The sequence below is a fragment of the Schistocerca americana genome, chromosome 1, assembly GCF_021461395.2.
Source record: "Schistocerca americana isolate TAMUIC-IGC-003095 chromosome 1, iqSchAmer2.1, whole genome shotgun sequence".
Lineage (NCBI taxonomy): Eukaryota > Metazoa > Arthropoda > Insecta > Orthoptera > Acrididae > Schistocerca > Schistocerca americana.
In genome coordinates, this window is record NC_060119.1 from 473,130,627 (window position 1) to 473,147,287 (window position 16,661).

The 16,661-nt window shown below is 38.2% G+C and overlaps 1 protein-coding gene across 1 annotated transcript in view; it reads left to right on the forward strand.

The window, feature by feature from the left end:
* LOC124603708 (rotatin) overlaps window positions 1-16,661 on the forward strand; it is a 417,493-nt gene that overhangs the window by 61,323 nt on the left and 339,509 nt on the right. The window contains exons 4-5 of the mRNA XM_047136418.1: window positions 3,667-3,940; window positions 15,554-15,703. Coding sequence (XP_046992374.1) covers window positions 3,667-3,940; window positions 15,554-15,703 — 424 coding nt within the window. The remainder of the gene's footprint in view (window positions 1-3,666; window positions 3,941-15,553; window positions 15,704-16,661) is intronic.

A 16,661-nucleotide genomic window follows, 5' to 3' on the forward strand; every position in this document is an offset into this window, starting at 1 on the left:
AAAAGGAATAGTCATCATTGCATAACTTGATTACTATTCAAATCAAAATTAAGGGGGTGGAAGTTGTACCACATCCTTGCCCTGCTTCTCCACTCAACTCTGAGTACTACTCTCATTCCAGCAGAAAATTAAATCTTCACAAAATATTACCAAATAGTTTACCTGTCAGAATATTCACATTAATCTAGTGCCACAGTTATCAGTGAATCAGCAAAATTGCTTTTCCTCATCCCAGTACTACTTCTTTAAGCTCATAATTCCGCAGAACACAAATAGAAGTTTTCAGATAACCTATAGATCCAATGATACAGCATTATACAACTTGTACTGCACTAAAATATTACCCTTTGTGTTAAGTCCTCATTCCCAGTAGTGTCACGAATTGCACAATATATACAGTACCCAATGTTGCCTAGTTCAAAATTAGATCCCCAATATAGTTACACCACATTTGTTTATATACAGTTATCTTTTGCGTTAATCATGTTTACCAGCTCCATTATTTTACGTATCTTTCTCACATAGTTAACTAGTGGAGTGCTTTCTCAAAAAATATCCCTACTGCAGAGACAGGCTCCCTAACCATTATTAAGACCCTAACATTATCCAGTATTTTATTATTTCATTATTGTTTCACTATCTAATAAATAAACGCCTGCTCTGCTTATCTAATGCAAAATTGATTCTACTGAAAAACATTCCACAGTAACAGATCCTTATGCTAAGGCAAACTTAACTCTCATTACTGATCAGACAAAATTATCACTAAAAAAACAAACAAAAAAAACTATTATTTCACTGTATTCCATCAAATTGCTTAATATTCCAGCTTGAAGGGTGATATATATATACAAATTTTGCTTATTCTTTCCACACATTACTCCAGGCAACTATGTCTAAAGTTTGAATTCCTTAATGTTAGAAAAGGCTGTACCATGACACAGATAGATAGTTACCTCACATATACTGATTGCTCTGAACACTAACACTTCTATTATATCACAATTAATATTAAGATCTAGTACTTAAGATGGTTTATACTGCACACTGTCTCTGCTGCTGCACCAGTGAGCTCATTACTTAATGTCAATTATCCTCCACACATGCCAACACCTTTCATTTTCAGTTTAACTTACCTTTTTGTTTGACAGAAATTCTTTAACCATGGCATCACTTTATTTTATTCCATCCTCATGTGATTCATTACTTATAACTAACACAACATAATATAAATAGTTATATAGATAACACTGAAGAAAACTTTTCTAACATATTTCTGTACCAAAGTATGCTACTGCACAAAATCAAAAGTCGAAGAGAGCTTAATTCTGATTCACTTACAAACTACAGATTGGAAAGGAGAAGAGTTTGACTGCCTCAGGAAACATGAAAAATGGACAGGCAGCTGCATTATTGCCGCATAATGAATCCAACATAGAATGTTGAACCCCCCTACTTGCTAATTGCATAATAAATTAGTCCAAAATATTAAATCAATGCTGAGATTTTGAATTACCAAGAAACTGCACTCCAATAGCTGTCCTGCGAATTCCTCAGTTAACAATACTCTTGTTTCACACTCTTTGATAGCTTACCAATAGCACCAACAATTTTTATTCCAGATGCTTGCATCGCCACTATAACCTCTGTGTTCTTAATAGATTCAAAAAATGCCTGTGAAACGTCATTCAAATCACTACCACTGTCGAGTAAAAACTTAACATGTATTCCTTGTACACTTGCTGTTATTACAGGCTGACACACTTCCTTTTTACATACCATGTGATCTTGTTCATAAACAAATCCTCAATCTTTTCCCTGAAAAAACTATCATCCTGCTTACCAAAATAATTATCAGACCTACTGTCGCTTTCTCTATTCTTTAGATTTTGTACTTCTTCCACATTTTTCTCTAATTTAGTCAATTTTGAATCTACATTTTCATTTACTTTTACCAGTTTTTCCTCTACCACTAGTGTACACTTGGTTACCACCTCTGTTTCAAAATCATTCTTAATGTGATTGCTTTGGTTCTCAAGCTTAACTCTTTCAGCACAAAATTTCTCGGAAACCTCCACCTTCCTACTGTTGTCATCACAAAGTTTCTCTCTCTCTTCTACACAGTTACTACTCAGTGTTAATTTCTCATTAGTATTATAATAGTCTTTAACTACCGGATCAAATGTCTTATGTAATTCTGTAAGATTAGAGTTGACTACCTTAATTTCCTTTTCAATTTCTTTCTTCAGTTCATCCTTTATAAGTTAACCATGTCAGTTCTGATGCCGTCAGTTTTCTTTCCCACCCTACTAATGTCTTCTTTTATACTACTTTCAATTTTGTTCATGTCTTCTTTCATACTACTCTCCATCCTATTCATGTCTTCTTTCATGCTACTGGTATTGCTCAAAATTTGCCTTGACATCACTTCCAAATTTCCATCTGCCATAAACTTTTGTCCTTGCTGACTTTTGCTACTAGATTCCTCCTACTTAACCTTAAAGACCTCATCCACATCAGTACTGTTTTCGTCCATTTCGTTCTTTACAATAGGATTTTCATTCCCATTCTTCACAGTTACATTTATATCTGATTTATAACTACTATCATCTACAGAAACATTCCCACTTAGGTATTTCTGTTCGCTTAAAAACTTAACCTCTACAGTATTGTTCTCAGTCACACTGCCTTGTTCATCAAGGTCACTCATTGTGTATCACTTAATACAAAACAGCTTTTGCAATGATTTACCTTGCTTTTAATTACTCATGTGCTGCTGCACAATGGCCAATAATATATTATAATATTCTTCTGGTACACCTAGTTTGCTATTACCTTTTGTTGAAAATTTATTGTCAGTCCTCTCATTTCACATATAGGTAATAATGGGCAGAATATAGTGACCCTGTGTAACGTCAGATACAATGGATTTAAGCATTTGCTAACTACATTATTCAAAATGATTGTGTGCCAAAGCTGTGTCCTTGAAAACAACAGGACTGTCAGTGCTTGTTGAAATGGCTCTGAGCACTATGGGACTTAACATCTATGGTCATCAGTCCCCTAGAACTTAGAATTACTTAAACATAACTAACCTAAGGACATCACACAACACCCAGTCATCACGAGGCAGAGAGTGCTTGTCAATTTGGTAATTCCAACTGGGTGATTTAAAGCAATTTTCAGATGTTCTTTTATGCAAGCTATCTTTTATAAAATGTTACAATTACAATTGTTGATTTAACTAACGCTCAGATATGGCTTTCAATGCCTATATGACAACAGAATTTTGTTTAACTGAAGCTAAGTGTGAAATGTTACTCCAAAAGTTCAAGCAATTTGATGTTACATCTTAGTTTCCTCAGCTCCCAAAAATCTACATGAACTAGGTATATTGCTTGTTATTATGTTGTGCATAAATGGTAAATAAGTTGCTGTATTCTCTGATGAAACCAAAAGTAATCAGTTGATTAAATTGTCAGTCACTCTGAAACATACAGCATTTGCTTTGAAACAAATAAACTTTATATAATGCTTGTTAAAATAGTGTAGTAACCAACGTATAGTAAATCATCTTAAGTTTTTTCATTGTAGAGGTACTACTAGTAGCAGTAATGACAGTAATAATAATTTTGGCACTAATCTAATATTGCCTTGGTATTCCAGGCATCCTGTAGGTGTACAGAGTACAGGATTTTACCCTCTGGTGTATCCAGTGAATGTGGCATCTGCAGAGTCTTTGCTGGACATATTTCCACATCTGCTGCTGCCATGGCAACCTCTTGTGACTACGGACCGTCATGTTCTAAAAGCAGTGGAGGAATCACTTACTGAAGCTTCAGAGCTTGTCTTATTGTTGCATTCGTGTTACTTCTTCACAGATGTTCTCCTACAGGACTTCCCTTCAGAAGTTTTCCTGCAAAGACCAGCTATTGTGAAGGTTTGTTGTGCCAGACAAGTGTACCATTTTATGAGGTATCTTTGAATTGTTTTACATGTGTTATGAATTTAAAAAATAATAATTTCCATATCAATTCTTTTCCCCACTGATTTTAATCAAGCCACGTGAAAAACACATTCATTTGGGTGTCCAGGAACACACTGTACACCCTGTTTGCTAACACCACAGTTAACACTGCCAGTATTTCCTCCAGAACATTCATTTGCACTGGACTGTGTGTCTATAACTGATATATTTAGTGGGTTATGTATATTTGAATCTCTACCCCCATGAACCAAAATTGTCTTAAACACTGTGTATAATATTTGTTCAGGAGGTAGTGGTATTGAAAAATTATATCTGTAACATGGTATAAATTTACTCAAGAAATAAGGTTCCTATTACCAATTTTTTTAATATGAAAGACTTTGTCATCTAGTACTATTGTGAACCCTTTGTGGATCTAATTTTTTTTAAAAAAAGACTGTTTCTAAAAGTACAATGTGGAGAATTGGTGGAGGAAATGATTGGTGTCTTTTATATAGGAGGGTTATGTCATGGGTAATAGACTAAAGTTGTTGGTCCACAAGAGGAGTGATTCCCTCAGTTGGGGGCACAGTAACTGGCTGCTATGGGGAATCCTGGGTGGTTGAGTTTGTGGACTTCAGAAAGCAGGTAGAAGATAGGAGTGTGGGGTGTGGTAGGGGCGAGCAGAAAGAAAAGCACAAGAGGGAGGTTCTGGGATGGGGCTAAGGATTTAAGAGGAACTGGAGATCCTGTTGCATATCAAGATCAGTTTTTAGGTGGTGGATTGCAGTTATTTCTGTGGATGCAAGGTTGGTTTGTATATTGAGGGCTATGGGGAATGATGGTGAGGCAAGGTTTGAGGTTAGTAAGTTCTGGAATTTTAACAGGAGGTGGATTGTGCTTGAATGGAGGAGTGAACTAGGTTAGGCAGTGTTCAGTATTGCTTTTGGATTGAGTGTGAATGGTGGGATTTGCAGCAAAAAAGTATTTATGCTATACCGGCCGGTGGAAGAAGACCTTCACTAATTTGTGTCCCCCGGTTACCTATCCCCCTCACTGCTCCCACTCCATCATTGCACAGCCGTCTATTCTGCCAGAGCACCGACTAGTATTTTTCTCCTTTTCTATTGCTCTCCTTTTTCCACTCCCCAACACCCTGGACTGCGCCTAGCAGCCCTTCCCTGTCCCCTCAACATCCCTTTGTGCTCCCGCAAGCAGCACTACTTCTTTCTCCAACCCTATCCTACTCTTCTTCCCCCTCCGCACTTCATGACTCCTCTTTACCCCAACCACTCAGACCTGGTTGCTACTCCCATCATGCCCAATAGCAATCTGCAATTCGGCCATAACACCCAGAGACAATGGTGTGTGTTTTCTACTTCAGAACAAGGCCTTTTGGCTAAAAGCTTAAATGTACAGCAATTTTTTCTTTGTGACTGTCTGTGACTCAGCATCATCTCTTTATTGTGGGCAGCAATCTATCTTCTACATATGTTGTTATTGCATTCTGGACTTCCCATTGTTTGATTTTACCTAACGACTTTTTCTTACAACACCCAGCTATTTTCCTTTGTCACCGTTCTCTAAAAAATTACTTTACTCAGTGTACATAGTTTTCTTTCTCTTCTTTCCTGTGTTTTATGTATCGCCTTCCAAACAACACTTGCTCTGACTTATGAACCACATTGTATCAATGGTATCATCTGCACACAACACAAAGCTTGTCACTGAGCAGATTGTTGGCAGAGCATCTTGTGTCTCACATTCTTCCTGCTGATATAATTAATCCTAGAGCTTCAAATTGATCACACTTTCTCCTTCACTCTCATGTGTTATGTTTCCTACTTGTGCCTTGTTGAACCTTGACCTTACCACTCTCTTCACCCCACTCCTTACCTCCCCACTCCCTCCCCCCCTCCCTCCCTCATTCCAGCACATACATACGAACCTCACGTGAACCTTACCTAATTAAATTACACCTGCTGTCCTCTCTCTTCTCTCTTCACACAGATCCACCCCAAGCTGCATTCCACTATTATCATCTTTTTATTCCTTTTCCTCTTTGATCTCGTGGTGTTTTCACATTGATTTTAGTTCATTTCTACTTTTCACTATCAGCCCTACTCCCTCAGGTTTCACCTGTTTTTACCCATACTTTATCTGTTTTGTGAGGTTTTCCCATGTATTTGTATGTATTTTATATATGTTTATGTACCTTTTTTGTATTTTTACATGTTTTTTATTCCTCAACTGTGTATGCTTGTTTTTTGTCTGTGCCAATACAAGGAAATATCACTACCCAAGACTGAGTGAATTTGAATTTACTGTACCATTTCAGGGAACAATTTGGTTGCTGGTAGTTATGTACTTGCAAATGCTCCATACATAAAAAAGACTTCTACAGCAGCAGCAGATGCTGCCAACCATGCCCATGTGACTATCTTGGCAACGAAGTACAATCCCCACACTATTCATGCAGAGAATGGTTGTCATTTTACCTTATCTATTTTCTACCAGTGAAAAGGTTTCAAGTATCTATCACCCCATTTCACCCGGCATCTAATTCAGAGGTGAAGCTGTTAGATGCTTAAAGACACGGATGAGGAAAGCAATGTGTCTCATCATATGAACCACTGACTAACTTTCTCACAATATATAGGACCTACCCCACCAGTGAATTGCAGTAAGCTGAAATTTTCCACAGACGCAGACACTGCACAGTGTTCGAAATTCTGCACCTGTTTCTGTGAGCCCATAATCAGCATGTGAGATCCTATTACTGTGCATGCTCCCACATCTGTGCTCACAACTTTGGTTGGGCCCTTAGGTGGAGTCAAAGTATCACCGCAAGCACAAGGGGCATCAACATTTGACATCATGGCTGAACAATAGCAAATGGTCTGCCCTAGGAACAACTTTGGCCAAATTACCACATACAACTCACACCTTCTCACAGACCTGACAGGGATCATGTTGTTGTTGTTGTTGTTGTTGTTGTTGTTGTCTTCAGTCCAGAGACTGGTTTGATGCAGCTCTCCATGCTACTCTATCCTGTGCAAGCTTCTTCATCTCCCAGTACCTACTGCAACCTGCATCCTTCTGAATCTGCTTAGTATATTCATCTCTCGGTCTCCCTCTATGATTTTTTTCCTCCACGCTGCCCTCCAATACTAAATTGGTGATCCCTTGATTCCTCAGAACATGTCCTACCAACCGATCCCTTTTTCTAGTAGTCAAGGTGTGCCACAAATTTCTCTTCTACCTAATTCTATTCAATACCTCCTCATTAGTTATGTGATCTAACCATCTAATCTTCAGCATTCTCCTGTAGTACCACATTTCGAAAGCTTCTATTCTCTTCTTGTCCAAACCATTTATCGTCCACGTTTAACTTCCATACATGGCCACACTCCATACAAATATTTTCAGAAACGACTTCCTGACACTTAAATCTATATTCGATGTTAATAAATTTCTCTTCTTCAGAAACGCTTTCCTTGCCATTGCCAGTCTACATTTTATATCCTCCCTACTTTGACCATCATGTTATATTGCTCCCCAAATAGCAAAACTCATTTACTACTTTAAGCGTCTCATTTCCTAATCTAATACCCTCACCATCACCCGATTTTATTTGACTATATTCCATTATCCTTGTTTTGCTTTTGTTGATGTTCATCTTATATCCTCCTTTCAAGACACTGTCCATTCTGTTCAGCTGCTCGTCCAGGTCCTTTGCTGTTGCTGACAGAATTACAATGTCATCGGCGAAACTCAAAGTTTTCATTTCTTCTCCCTGGATTTTAATTACAACTCCGAATTTTTCTTTACTGCTCGCTCAATATACAGATTGAATAACATCGGGGATAGTCTACAACCCTGTCTCACTCCCTTCCTAACCACTGCTTCTCTTTCATGTCCCTCAACTCTTACAACTGCCATCTGGTTTCTGTACAAATTGTACATAGCCTTTTGCTCCCTGTATTACACCCCTGCCACATTCAGAATTTGAAAGAGAGTATTCCAGTCAACATTGTTACAAGCTTCCTCTAAGTCTACAAATGCTAGAAACGTAGGTTTGCCTTTTGTTAATCTATCTTCTAAGATAAGTCATAGGGTCAGGATTGCCTCACATGTTCCAACATTTCTACAGAATCCAAACTGACCATCCCTGAGGTCGGCTTCTACCAGTTTTTCCATTCATCTGTAAAGAATTCTCGTTAGTATTTTGCAGCCGTGGCTTATTAAACTGATAGTTCGGTAATTTTCAAATTTGTCAACACCTGCTTTCTTTGGGATTGAAATTATTATATTCTTCTTGAGTCTGAGGGTATTTCGCCTGTCTCATACATCTTGCTCACCAGATGGTAGAGTTTTGTCAGGGCTGGCTCTCCCAAGGCTATCAGTAGTTCTAATGGAATGTTGTTTACTCCCGGGGCCTTGTTTCAACTTAGGTCTTTCAGTGCTCTGTCAAACTCTTCACGCAGTATCATATCTCCCATTTCATCTTCATCTACATCCTCTTCCATTTCCATAATATTATCCTCAAGAACATCGCCCCTGTATAGACCCTCTATATACTCCTTCCACCTTTCTGCTTTCTCTTCTTTGCTTAGAACTGGGTTTCCACCTGAGCTCTTGATATTCATGCAAGTTGTTCTCTTTTCTCCAAAGGTCTCTTTAATTTTCCTGTAGGCAGTATCTATCTTACCCCTCGTGAGATAAGCCTCTACATCCTCACATTTGTCCTCTAGCCATCCCTGCTTAGCCATTTTGCACTTCCTGTCGATCTCATTTTTGAGATGTTTGTATTCCTTTTTGCCTGCTTCACTTACTGCATTTTTGTATTTCCTCCTTTCATCAATTAAATTCAGTATCTCTTCTGTTACCCAAGGATTTCTACCAGCCCTCGTCTTTTTACCTACTTGATCCTCTGCTGCCTTCACTATTTCATCTCTCAAAGCTACCCATTCTTTTTCTGCTGTATTTCTTTCCCCCATTCCTTTCAATTGTTCCCTTATGCTCTCCCTGAACTCTGTACAACCTCTGGTTCTTTCAGTTTATCCAAGTCCCATCTTCTTAAATTTCCACCTTTTTGCAGTTTCTTCAGTTTTAATCTACAGTTCATAACCAATAGAGATTGTGGTCAGAGTCCACATCTGCCCCTGGAAATGTCTTACAATTTAAAACCTGGTTTCTAAATCTCTGTCTGACCATTATATAATCAATCTGAAACCTTTTAGTATCTCCAGGGTTCTTCCATGTATACAACCTTCTTCCATGACTCTTGAACCAAGTGTTAGCTATTATTAAGTTATGCTCTGTGCAAAATTCTACCAGGCAGCTTCCTCTTTCATTTCTTTCTCCCATTCCATATTCACTTACTACGTTTCCTTCTCTTCGTTTTCTTATTACCGTATTCCAGTCACCCATGACTATTAAATTTTTGTCTCCCTTCACTATCTGAATAATTTCTTTTATCTCATCATAATTTCAACAAACACTTCATCATCTGTGGAGCTAGTTGGCATATGAACTTGTACTACTGTGGTAGGTGTGCACTTCGTGTCTATCTTGGCCACAATAATGCGTTCACTATGCTGTTTGTGGTAGCTTACCCCCACTCCTATTTTTTTATTTATTATTATACCTACTCCTGCGTTACCCCTATTTGACAATGTTGACTGGAATACTCTCTTTCAAATTCTGAATGTGGCAGGGGTAAAATACAGGGAGCAAAAGGCTATGTACAATTTGTACAGAAACCAAATGGCAGTTATAAGAGTTGAGGGGCATGAAAGGGAAGCAGTGGTTGGGTAAGGAGTAAGACAGGTTTGTAGCCTATCCCCGATGTTATTCAATCGGAATTTTGAGCAAGCAGTATAGGAAACAAAAGAAAAATTCGAAGTAGGAATTAAAATCCATGGAGAAGAAATAAAAACTTTGAGGTTCGCCGATGACATTGTAATTCTGTCAGTGACAGCAAATGACCTGGAAGAGCAGCTGAACAGAATGGACAGTGTCTTGAAAGGAGGATATAAGGTGAACATCAACAAAAGCAAAACAAGGATAATGGAATGTAGTCGAATTAAATTGGGTGATGCTGAGGGTATTAGATTAGGAAATGAGATGCTTAAAGTAGTAAATGAGTTTTGCAATTTGGGAAGCAATATAACTGATGATGGTCGAAGTAGGGAGGATGTAATATGTAGATTGGCAATGGCAAGGAAAGCGTTTCTGAAGAAGAGAAATTTGTTAACATCGAATATAGATTTAAGTGTCAGGAACTCATTTCTGAAAGTATTTGTATGGAGTGTGGCCAAATATGGAAGTGAAACATGGACGATAAATAGTTTGGACAAGAAGAGAATAGAAGGTTTCGAAATGTGGTGCTGCAGAAGAATGCTGAAGATTAGATGGGTAGATCACATAACTAATGAGAAGGTATTGAATAGAATAGGGAGAAGAGAAATTTGTGGCACACCTTGACTAGAAAAAGGGATTGGTTGGTAGGACGTGTTCTGAGGCATCAAGGGATCACCAATTTAGTATTGGAGGGCAGCTTGGAGGGTAAAAATCATAGAGAGAGACCAAGAGATGAATACACTAAGCAGATTCAGAAGGATGTAGGTTACAGTAGGTACTGGGAGATGAAGAAGCTTGCACAGGATAGAGTAGCATGGAGAGCTGCATCAAACCAGTCTCTCGACTGAAGAACACAACAACAACAATAACAACCACCCTATAGTCACCTGACAGAAGTCTTGTTTCTCCTGCCATTGAACTTCACTAATTCCTACTATATCTAACTTTAATCTATCCATTTCCCTTTTTAAGTTTTCTAACCTACCTGCCTGATTAAGGGATCTGACATTCCACACTCCAATCCGTACAATGCCAGTTTTAATTCTCCTGATAACGATGTCCTCCTGAGTAGTCCCAGCCCAGAGATCCAAATGGGGGACTATTTTACTTCCAGAATATTTTACTCAAGAGGATGCCATCATCATTTAGCCAGACAGTAAAGCTGTATGCCCTTGGGAAAATTATGGCTGTAGTTTCCCCTTGCTTTCAGCCGTTCGCAGTACCAGCACAGAAAGGCCGTTTTGGTTAGTGTTACAAAGCCAGATCAGTTAATCATCCAGACTGTTGCCCCCTGCAACTACTGAAAAGGCTGTTGCCACTCTTCAGGAACCCTGTTTTTGTCTGGCTTCTCAACAGATACCCCTCCATTGTGGTTGCACCTACGGTATGGCTATCTGTATCGCTGGGACACACATGCCTCCCCACCAACGGCAAGGCCCATGGTTCATTGGGGACAGGGAACATAGCAAACACAATTCTGTCTACAGTTCTGAACCTAGGACCTACTACATTGTCACCCATAAGGGCACACCATTGAGAGCTGTGTCCAAGTCTCAGCATCAGTACGACCTCAGGCTCTGCCATAAGCCACAGGATCCTTTGGGTTGTTTCAAAGATCTGTGTGTGCCCACAAATCATTCCCAGTGCTCAGCATACCAGAGTGAGCCTACAGTCCCCTCTGCAGATGGAAGACCAGCCAGAACCACCTGAACTGATACCACCTCCAGCTGATCCGTATGTAAATATGCTGTGGAGCCACTTACAGGCTCTCCAACATCCACGTCCCTTCTTCCCTGCCATCTGCACCACTGTCCAATGCTTTATCAGCACCAGGTAGCAATTAAATGGGAATGGGACTTAGAATTACAGCATTTCACTCTTCACAGCAGTTCAGAGACGGACGTGCTGTAGTACAGATCTAATACTATGCTGACGTGGAAATAATGCCACAAGCATGTACTGTGGATGCAGTAATTACCATAAAGTCCATGGCTGCACAGCTTCTGTGTAATTGATAAAGATGAGTGTTCTATACTGTGAATCTTAACAGTATGCTGACTGTGCTCTACCATGGACCTTTCTGGAAGAACTATTCAAATTCATGTGTTTATGTCTCTTTATGGCCTTTGCCATTCAAACACTTTTTGCTTTGCACCTGAGATTATTTTGTGAATGGCATTGTCGGGTCACATTGACCCACATTAACAGACTTTGCCATTTTGATATTGGAGTATGAAAATAAACACATGATACAGCTAGTCACCACACTATTCCTCTTTGTAATTTAATCACAATCAGGGATGAAATTAATAACATGGACCTCACGGTCATAGTATCGCCTGAAGCTAACAGTGTTACACTGTTAGTATTAGGTGCTGTGAAAGTGTAAATACATTTATGAAACTACATGCTGTGCCACATGTAGTTTGATAAAGGATTGCTGTTGTGAGTAAATTTTCCTTACAACATGGTGTAGGTTGAAACTGTACCATCTTTTGTTGTGATGGGATCTACTCATGAAATTTCAATCACCAGTTTTCTCCTCCGATTGCGAAAACATTCTGGTGGCACCCACCTACTTAGGGAGAAATTATCATCACGATAAAATAAGAGAAATCAGGACTCGGACAAAAAAATTTAAGTGCTTGTTTTTCCTGCACGCCATTCAAGAGTGGAACGGTAGAGAGGCAGCTTAAAGGTGGTTCATTGAACCTTCTGCCAGGCACTTTATTGTGAATAGCTGAGTAATCATGTAGATGTAGATCTACTTTGACAAGAGCATTTTTAGTCCTCATTTCTATTTGAAATATGTAATAACATCTATCACAGATGACGGCAACGTCATGGGAACCTCTATTTTGTTGACTTTGCACTCTGTAACTTGGTTGTAAACCAAATTGATTCCAAGTAAATGATAAATAAAAGAATGGAAAATCCAGGATGATATAATGACAGTATGAACAGGATAAACTGCTACTCAGCATATAGAGAGAGGAGTGTTGAGCCGTAGAGAGGCACAACAAAAAGACCGTAAACAAGAGCTTTCTGCCAAAAGGGCTTCTTCTAAAGTAGACAGCACAAGCAACACATTTATGCAAGTGCGACTTGCACACACATTAACACTGTCTGTGGCTGCCGAGTCTGGACTGTGAACAACTGTGCATGACAGGAGAAGCAATCTGAGTGGTGGGTCTGAGGAGGAGGCTGGGGCAGGGAGGGGGAGGGATAACAAGGTAGTGGAATAGAACTTCCATGCTTTAGACAACAAGATGAAATATCTGTCCTAAAGATAAATGTGACATTAGATATGTGACAGTTGTGTCTGCAGCTTTAAGTGAGCAGAATGTACCTCCACTATATAAAACCCGTTTAGTACAAATTGGAAGTATGTACGACTGCTTTCAGCTTGAAACATAATTTTGATGCCTTAGCTGTGTTTCTTATCCAGCAATATTTGACGTAAAAGTGTGTCAGACATACAGTAACCAAAGACTGCATTTTTCGATGCAAACTCTACAAATCAAATACTATGGTTGACTTGATTTTGTAGAAGCATGATAATTTTTGTGAATTTCGTTTCAGCTGTGACTAATAATGAAAAGATTAAAAATTGCTTGAAAAGAGTTGATTCCTCTGTGATCATCGAGAATGCTTCACACAATCTGAAGTGAAGGAGAACACTCTCTGCAGCAAACACTGCATCCTCATGGCACTATCTGGTGAACATCCACATTTCATGAGACACCATGTATGTCTAAGAACAATTTTTACCACTTTGGTGTGGGTAAGGGACAACTAATGAGAGGAGGATAGTGAAATAAATGTGACTCTTCTATCTGGGTGATGAAAGGCTTAAGAAATAAGTCAGAGGAAACAATAAAGTACAACTTGGGATTCAAATTCCAAGGTTGTGATGATGAACTCCCATCTGTTCATAATTCAAAGCTGAACAAAATGTAACTGAAAAGACAGATGAAAATAAAAATGAAGGGTGAAGAAATACAAAAAATTACTTCCTGAAATAGAATTACTGCATTTTTCAGCCTCGGATCACACAAATTGAGCAGTATCATTGCCACATCTTTGTACAAAGTAATTTTCAGATGATCTATTAAGAAAGAAATAAAAAAGGGGTGTAGTAAAATACTAGCGAACAAAATTACAAATAAAACTAACTACTGTTTGTGTAACCTGTGTCCTAAAAATACGATAGTAGAATTTTGTTACAAGACTGTATGACTAGTCCACGAAAACATAACTTCTAACCTCTCCAGTCCCCCCTCCCATCTCCTGTCCTCCCTCCATCCCACCTCTGCCAGATTTTATTTCTACCCTAGTGATAAAAAAAATACTTTCTACATTAAACAGATTATTATTTTTTGTTGTTGAGGTGTTACTCTCCTTTTTTACTTTAGTTTTAAACTTAATTTGTTTATTGATACTTCTCATTTACACATAACTTTTTCAATTTGGTTTGAATTTATATCTTGTAATGTCCTTTGTCTGTGTATCTTTCTAAATATTCCACCATGCAAACTGATCAAGAGCGTACGTATTCTGTTATAAAGAAAGCATGATATTTGTAGTTGGTGTAGTCTTCACTCCTTTACTGGACACAGACTTAACATTTTAGGATTTCTTCTGTTCACTCTTTGCAAATCAGTAGGTGTAGTATTGATATTTGCAAATAGATGACATTTGTAATAGCAGCGTCACAAGAACTGCCTTAACAATTTATAACTGTACATGTCAGTAATCACCCACAGTATTGCTCTACTTATTGTGTGTCATTATCTTTGATTTCACACTATAATAAAATATGTTTAATTTATGAAATTGTTATTCAGCAAATGTTTGCTGATGTGTACCATCTATCCTTTTTTTCGCCTCTAAGGACACATAGTAATTTTTTTTAACTATTGTACTCTGAATAAAATATGTACAGAAAAAATTATGTATGTAGTCTACAGTCACACTTTTATTGTGTCATCAACTACCCAGTTTTTATAGCAAATACTATTATCAGGCTCTCCTGTGATCAAAAAATCACATTAAACAGTTAAAATTTCTTCAGGAAACATTAACATTTTTCTCTATGATAGCAGATGTGTGGTATAGAGTGCAACCTTAAAATATAGGCAGCCCCTCACCTCTGTTCTCAAGCTTGCTCACCTGAAAATGTGTGTCATTTACTAAAAGTAAAGGTCAATGTTACTATTTAAATAAATTAATTCTTCATAAAAGAGAGTCACAGTGTAAAAAAAAATGAAAAATAAAAACAGCATAAAATTTGAAATTTAAGAAAATAACTACTAAAACAAAAAAAATGAAGCTATTGCCACTGCAACAAGACATTAAAAGCAGACTAAGATATCTACGTAATGGCTATCAGTATTTTAAAGCTGAACTTTATACTGTATGTTTGCTGTTATAAGGAAAAAATATTGTAAATATTTATTGAAGAATATTTAAACTTTGTACTGTAATTTTTTAATCATTGGGTGGCGTGATATTTGGTACCAGAGCTAGGGGTTTGTAGACAAAATAAAAGCGTGACTGTAGAATGAATCAAATAAATTTTTTCTGATTGTGTTGGTTGCTGTTCCAACCAACATTATATTTAGAATATGTTCCATACAGAAACTTCCGTTCTGCTGAATTGTGAGCATTTTTCCCTGAAGTATAAAAATATATTACTTAACATGATTTAAAATATTCTAGGTATTTATTGAACTAATGGAGAACAGTCAAACAACAGCCAATAATGCCTTGTACTCAGCAACTGTCAAATGCTTATTGAAAGTTTCTGAAGATCTTCTTGTACGTATAAGGTATTATTGTGATCCATGCACATCAAATTTAAAACAAGAGGTAAGAAGAATATTTTATTTCCTAATATTATAACACAGAAGGTGAATAGTATTTAGAAAGAAATTACTAAAATTACTAAGTCAGCATGCAAGTATAATAGTAGTAAATAAGATGGCAATGGTAAATAAAATTATGCAAGGAAAATTGCCCTCTGGAACTTTGACAATGACTGTTGGAAACCATCCCATCAGAGACAATATTTTTGGCTGATAATTATACACACATCAAAAAAAGTTTTGCGTCACCTCGGTTCCGAGAGTTCCGGAACCTGTGCAAAAAACTGGAATTGAGACCAACATAAATATCATTTCCACCCTTTTTATTGCAAGTTGTACCACCATACAGCCAGACCTTCAGAAGTGGTGGTCCAGATTGCTGTACACACCGGTACCTCTAATACCCAGTAACACATCCTCTTGCATTGATGCATACCTGTATTCGTCATGGCATACTATCCACAAGTTCATCAATTGGTCCAGGTTGTTCCGGTCCTCAATGGCAATTTAGTGTAGATCCCTCAGAGTGGTTGGTGGGTCACGTCATCTATAAACAGCCCTTTTCAATCTATCCCAGCCATGTTCGATAGGGTTCATGTCTGGAGAACATACTGGCCACTCTAGTCGAGCGATGTCGTTATCCTGAAGGAAGTCATTCACAAGATGTGCTTGATGGGGGCACAAATTGTCGTCCATGAAGATGAATGCCTCACCAATATGCTGTCGATATTGTTGCACTATTGGTTGGAGGATGGCATTCATGTACCGTACAGCCATTACGGTGCCTTCTTTGACTACCAGTGGTGTATGTAGGCCCCACATAATGCCGCCACAAAACAGCAGGGAACCTCCAACTTGCTGCACTCGCTAGACAGTGTGTCTAAGGCATTCGGCCTGACCAGGTGTCCTCCAAACACGTCTCCGATGATTGTCTGGTTGAACGCATATGCGACACTCATCAG